We start from the raw sequence: 6,657 nt of genomic DNA, 5'->3' as shown, positions 1-6,657 counted from the left end.
CGACAGAGACCCAATGGGCTAAGGGAACGGTCCACGGCAGGTTGTGGGGCGGGGATATGCAAATATGGTTTGAAAAGCCGGCGGGAAATCTGAGTTTCGCGGGAGGACCTTGGCGCGTAAACCGTATCCCTTCATTCATTGTCAGCAGCAGCTTCCTGGAGCCATTTTTCAGCTGCCGGCCGCAGCACCCGGGCTGCTGCCGCCGCCTCGCAATCCGTTGCATCGGCTGCCCCAGAAGCCTCCATCCTCCCTCGGGGCTCGATATCCGTGCGACCGGGACCCTCCTCTCTCCAAGGCCCCGATTATTTTTGGCCCCTGGGGCCCATTCGTTGCGGAAAAATAAAAAGAAAAGAGAGAGAGGGGGCTCGGAAGCGCCCGGGCGGGGAGGAGAGACTTGAAAACTCCAGCTGCAAATAATAAAGAAATTGAAAGCAATACATTAATATACCGTAACAATAAAAAGAGCAGGAGCGAGAGATGAGAAAGGGGATCCAGCCCGCCCTGGAGCAGTACCTGGTGACCGCCGGGGGTGGGGAAGGGGCGGCTGTCGTCGCCGCCGCCGCTGCAGCCTCCATGGACAAAAGGGCACTGCTAGCCAGCCCGGGCTTCCCCGCCGCCGCCGCAGCCGCCGCCGCCCCGGGCGCATACATCCAGATCCTCACCACGAACACTTCCACCACCTCCTGTTCCCTCCAAAGCGGCGGCCCCGCCGCCGGCCCCCTCCTCCCCTGTGCCCCCGGCGCGGAGCAGACCGCCGGCAGCCTCCTCTACACCACGCCGCACGGACCCTCCAGCAGAGCCGGGCTGCTGCAGCAGCCACCAGCGCTGGGACGCGGCGGCAGCGGCGGCGGCCCTCCGGTAATACCCTCCGACCCCCACGGTCTCTAGCACGGGCGGGAGGTGGGCTTACACCGTGCGGGGTGGTGGGGCGCGCTACGGGCCGCCCCGTGGGAGTGCGGGACCGAGTGCAGTGGGCCTCTGTGACTGCCCCTCCAACAGAGGTTCATTGTTAGACATTGTTATGCTTCCTCTCCCAGTGCCCGAAGGGTCGGGGGGACTCTGTAAGGCTGGCAGAACAGCGGGGATTGCCTTGGCGGCGACCACATCAAACACTGGAAAACTTTTTGCGTCCCCCCTCTTCTTTTCTACACTTTTCCCTACCCCCACTCTCCCCTCCCTTCCAACTCGAAGCTTCCTCTTTCTCGGAGCGTAGGAAGGGGTCACGCCCCGGATGGAGAAGGGGGTGGGGGAGGGAGTAGTGAACTGGGGTGTTGGGGGATCCCCGGGGGTGGAAACCAGGGGGACTGTTGGGGTGATCGCCTCCAGCGGGCCTTGGAGGCCCGTGTTTGGGCTGGGGTCCCTCAAGCCTGGTCGGAGCGCAGGGGCTCTGCTGGGCTGCGCTTGACACATTTTGGGATTTGTAACTCTCAGCAACAAAGGGGCTGGAAGAGCGTGGAGGATGTGGAGCTGGAAGCAGGGTGCGAGCTGGGGTGTAGGTTGTCTGAGGATGAGGGGCTAGTGGCCTGGCGCCCCGGCCTGGGCGCATCCTGGCTGCAGCGCCGCCCGCGTGGCCCGAGCGCCCAGGCCTTCCTAACCGGCCCCGGGCCTGCCCTTGACCCGCCTCTCCCCTTGCTCCTTCCTTCCCCGCCCTGTCCCCCTCCCCGCCCCCCGGCGAAGGAGGGCGGGGGCAGCCGGGTTCCCGTCCCGCCGCCTGGGTCTGTCCCTTTCCCCGGGACCCGCCGGTGACGTTTCGCACACGTGCGCGGAGGACGCGCCTGTGACTAGGGAGGAGGCGGCGGGAGGGGGCGCTGGAAGGGGAGAGGGGGGCACCCACTTCCTCCTGCTTGCCGGCTCCCCGGCCTGGGACAGTCCCGGCGCCCTCGCACCCGCCCCGGGCACCGCCACCCTCCCTTTCTTCCCCACCCCCACCCGCGCCCCCGGCGCCCGCCCTTGCCCGGCGCCGCTGGTCTGCTCGGCCCTCCGGGCCCCCTCTCCAGCCGGCCCCCCCACCTCGCTCCGGAGCCAGGCTGGTTTCGGAAATGCCCTTACAGCAGCAGGTTAGTGACCGGGACGGCGTGGGGGCTGCTGCTACGGCAGGGGCACCGGATCGTGTTGGGGGGCTGGAGCCCTGAGGGTAGGCGGTTGAGCGGGGTTTTGGAGTGGCAACGGGGGTTGGGTGCTTGAGGGAAATGAGTAAGCAAGAAAAATCTAACTAAGTAAATGCCCCGGCCTCTGGTTCTAGGAACCTCTGGACAGGAGTGTCTGCCCCAGGGGGTGGGTATGGTGTTTCTGTGTATTTTTTCCTGGGGGCTGATGGATGGGCGATTGAAAACCGGAGGGGGGGCTCTCGCCAATGGCCGAGTTGAGCTCTGTTTTCTGTCTCCCTTCCCTTGTACTGGAGGGGGAGGGGGCGGGTCAGAGTGTAGGGTGTCTGTATGATTCCCAGGCCACCCGCCACCCCCACCCTTTGTCCCTGTAATTTATAAAGCGCCTATGAGAGATGATTTAGGTCAGTATACGGCTTCCTTTTTTGTTGATACTAGAAAGAAGTGTGGCCGGGAGGTCTTCTCCGTTCTCCTTTTCTCTCCTTCATTCCCCTCCTCCATACCTCCTGTCTTCACCCTCGTGGTGAGGCTTGGCCCGGACCAGACCAGACCAGAACCTGAATCTGTTAGATAAATGGTTGATATCACCAGTCGTTGACCTCACCTTGTCTCAGCTTCAAATGGGTTTATTGTATTTAGTATATATATATATATTTTTTGAGAATCAAGATTCTGCGGGGGATCTTTTAAAAATTATGCACCCAGACAGCACTTTGGGAAATGGGATGGGGTTTGGAATAATTCGAATTTTTATTTCCTGACTGTTTCCAATTTCCTCCCCTTGGTTGGCGCTTCAATGCTTTCTAGCCCCAGAGGTACTTAACTGTGGATCTGTGATGTAGTCTCAAAGAAGCTCTTGGTTTTAATAACTAGGGTCTGCCAGCAGGGGGGAAACGAAGTATAGTACTTGCTTGTGCATATAGTATCCCGTGTGCGGTATTCTTAATCACAAGACTATTCTGTGGTTTTATTAGCATTAAGTACTATTACTGACTTGACCAAAACACGCTTGGACATGTTTTAACATATTTTACCCCCTACACAGTTCTGTTACTATATCATAAACCTAACCTGAAACAACCAGCTATTGACATACTTCTTGGATAGGGTTCAGATCTATGGGGCTAGTTTTTATCATTAGAAATTGTGAAAACATCAAATTGCCTTTTTTTTTTTTTTTTTTTTAATCTTGGAGCTCTTGGTGGGTCAGGACTCCAAGACTGGCCAAATTTATACATAGTTCATTGTATTTAAGTGTTCAGAGTATAAAAATTACCTTCACCATCATCCAAATTATGTCAACTCTGTCCTCTCTCCCATGAGATTATTATTCCAAGACTATATGTCATTTTGTAATGAATGTTTTTTCATTACAAGAAGAGAAATGTTACTTGAATACATACTCAGAAGCATTTGTACATTAAGAGTTCACTCTTTGCGAAACCTAAACGAAATTGGTTAACCTAAACTTTTTAAGACCTGTTTTTTTCTGGGGAGAGGGGAATTGTAAAATACACATGTTGATTTAGTATTTTATTTATCAGTATTATATTAAACCCTTCTTTAAGTCCTGGAATTGTGTTGCTATCCTTTGTGTAAGTAAGAAGGACTCAATGTTGACAGCTAAGTGACTGAGCATAGACGGTTTTTGGGTGCTATTGAGTTTGTTCCCACTCATAGTGACCCTGTGTACAGTTTCTGAGACTGTAAATCATTACAGGAGAGGAAACGTCTCATCTTTCTCCTGTGAAAGGCTGGTGGTTTCGAACTGCTGACTTGGTGGTTAGCAGCCAAACGCGTAACCAACTATGCTACCAGCGACGATTTAAACAAGAAGTTGAGAACTCTTGTTTAGGAGGTTTAGAGCTCCAAGTTCTGTCTCCACAGCATCAAACAACCTGACCAGAAGTGAATTCTTTCCCTTTTTTTAATGGGAAAAGAACGTCATGAATGCCATCTTACTAGCAGTCCTGGTGGTACAATGGGTTAGGTGCTGGGCTGCTTACCTGAGGTGGATGTTTGAACCCCACCCATGGCTCTGCAGAAGAAAGATGAGGCTGCCTGCTTTCATCAAGATTTACAGCCTTGGAAACTCTATACGGGGTCACCATGAGTCAGAACCAGCTCATGACAGTGGACATACCATCTTACTAGCTAGCTGTATATGATTTCTCTCATTTACAAGTTGTATGATCTCTGGCAGCTCTGGTAGCGTAGTGGTTATGAATCAGGCTGCGAACTGCAAGGTCAGTAGTTTGAAACTACCAGCTGCTCCAGGGGAGAAAGATGAGGCTTTCTGCTCCTGTAAAGATTTACAGCCTTGGAAACCCTGTACAGGGTCGCTATGAGTTGGAACTGACTCCACGGCACATGACAACAACAACAACAATGATCTCGGGCAACTCACATTGCTCCTCTGTAATATAGGGACAGCAGCAGTATTAATCTTTAATAGGTTTTTTTTTTGGTAGGGATTAAATATGATAATAGATGCAAAACACTTAGCAAAGAGATACCCAATAAAACTAGTAGTCACAAATGTTCTTTTCTGTGTTGGAGAAATAATGTAAGACCATATATTGTTGTTAGGTGCCATCAACTTGATTCCAACCCATAGTGACCCTGTAGAGGGTTTCCAAGGAGCAGGTGGTGAGCTTGAACCACCAACCTTGCAGTTCAAATGACTTTGCAGTTTGACGCATTAGCCCACAGTGCCACACCAGGACTCATGTTGCTGTTGTTGTTATGTGCTGTGGAGTCAGTTCCAACTCATAGCGAACCCTGCACAGGGTTTCTGAGGCTGTAAATCTTTACCGAGCAGAAAGCCTCTTCTTTCTTGAATTGCTGACTTTAAATTAAGGTTCACAGCCCGATTCATAACCACTACGTTCATATATGTTGTTGTTGTTAAGTTCCATGAAGTCAGTTCTGACCCATATTGACCCTGTACAGGGTTTCCAAGGCTGTAAATCTTTATGGGATCAGAAAGCCTCATCTTTTTCCCCGCAGTACAGGGTTTCCAAGGCTGTAAATCTTTATGGGATCAGAAAGCCTCATCTTTTTCCCCGCAGTACAGGGTTTCCAAGGCTGTAAATCTTTATGGGATCAGAAAGCCTCATCTTTTTCCCCACAGAGCTGCTGGTAGTTTCGAACTGCTGACTGTAAGGTTAGCAGCCCAACTCGTAACCACTACGCTACCAAAGCACCTTACTTCCTAAATAGAATCACTAATTTTTGTGTGACTAGATGCTTATGTATGCTGCCCCTTTATTTACAAATATGAGCAAAGTGGCTAAAAGTTTTCCAAGGGGCTATTTAAAAAAATAATGTATTCTTTCTGCCTAATTAACTTGGGTTTTGTTTTGCTGTTTTTAAGTATATAAAGTACTGCCATTCTAGCAGTGGGTAAAAGAGTAAAAGCTTTCTCATATAGAGAGGGTGGCACTGGGTTGCCTGAGCATGTATTTTTGAGTTGTGACAAATTTAGGTCAACTCAGCCTCACTTTTTTGCCTGTGTTCCACTCCTTCCTTGGACCTGCCAACTTTTGGATGCAGTCTGTGCTTAGTGGCTTTTGTTAGAACTGAACTCCCACCTTCACCATGTCAGAGACACACGCTAGGAGGAATTCTGGAGAAGCCAAAGTCAGAGTGTTATTCAGTGAAGCAGAAGGGGGGCTCCATCATTTCCTGCCCATTCCTTCTAAAAACGAAGCTAAAAGGATTTCCTTCTAGTTCTAGAAAATTGGGGATCTATTAATGCAAGAGACAGTGGCCTATCACATCTGATTTCATTTAATCCAGTCATAGCAAGCTGCTAGTTATCATTGGAGAGAGAACCCTCAGTGCTTGAAATGTTAGTTAGTGTGAGAAGGAAGGAACCATAGGCGCTATTTCAGCAGGGTCTCCTTTTTTCCTGAACCAGTGTAAGAGAAGGAAAATGCCAGGTTCCTGTGGTTCTGTACTCAGTAATCTGGCTTCTGCTGAGATAAATGGTTGATGCCAAGTTTGAGCTGGGACAGAATTTTCAGTCACTGCAAACCCCAAAATGGAAGTTTTAGTATAATGCAGTGCCCAGACTGGGGCCATACAAATAGCACTGCTGTAATCAGTACCAAGGGCACCATTCTAATCATCCTCTAAAGCAAAGCACCCCTAAATGTGGCACCAAAGAACCCAGGCTTGTGTTTCTATAAATCATCACCTTGTGTAGTGCTTGGGGGAGAGTATGTTCTGAGATTAACGTGGTGCTATGTAACACTAACTTGAAAACAGAAAATAATACTCCAAGCTTAGATGTGAATAAGTAACAGCACCTGCAGATTGAAAGACTGGGGGCAAAAGTTGCCTTTATGCTTGTTTCTCAGAAGTCTAAAGGAGCTGTTGGTAGCATAGTAGTTACAAGTCAGGCTGTGAACCTCAAGCTCAGCAGTTTGAAACTACCAGCTGCTCTGTGGGAGAAAGATGAGGTTTCTGCTCCCGTAAAGATTTACAGCTTCGGAAACCCTGTACAGGGTCACTATGAGTTGGAACTGACTCCATGACACCACCACCA

The 6,657-nt window shown here is 50.5% G+C and overlaps 1 protein-coding gene across 1 annotated transcript in view; it reads left to right on the top strand.

The window, feature by feature from the left end:
• Nucleotides 1-411: 411 nt before the first annotated feature.
• E2F3 (E2F transcription factor 3) overlaps nucleotides 412-6,657 on the top strand; it is a 111,276-nt gene continuing 105,030 nt past the window's right edge. The window contains exon 1 of the mRNA XM_006860788.1: nucleotides 412-858. Within this exon, the coding sequence (XP_006860850.1) occupies nucleotides 478-858 (381 nt within the window). The 5' untranslated portion in view covers nucleotides 412-477. The remainder of the gene's footprint in view (nucleotides 859-6,657) is intronic.

This window comes from Chrysochloris asiatica, unplaced genomic scaffold (genome assembly GCF_000296735.1).
Source record: "Chrysochloris asiatica unplaced genomic scaffold, ChrAsi1.0 scaffold00040, whole genome shotgun sequence".
In the NCBI taxonomy this organism is placed as follows: Eukaryota; Metazoa; Chordata; class Mammalia; order Afrosoricida; family Chrysochloridae; genus Chrysochloris; species Chrysochloris asiatica.
The sequence above is the reverse complement of the archived record's forward strand: the minus strand, read 5'-3'. Positions and strand labels throughout refer to the sequence as shown.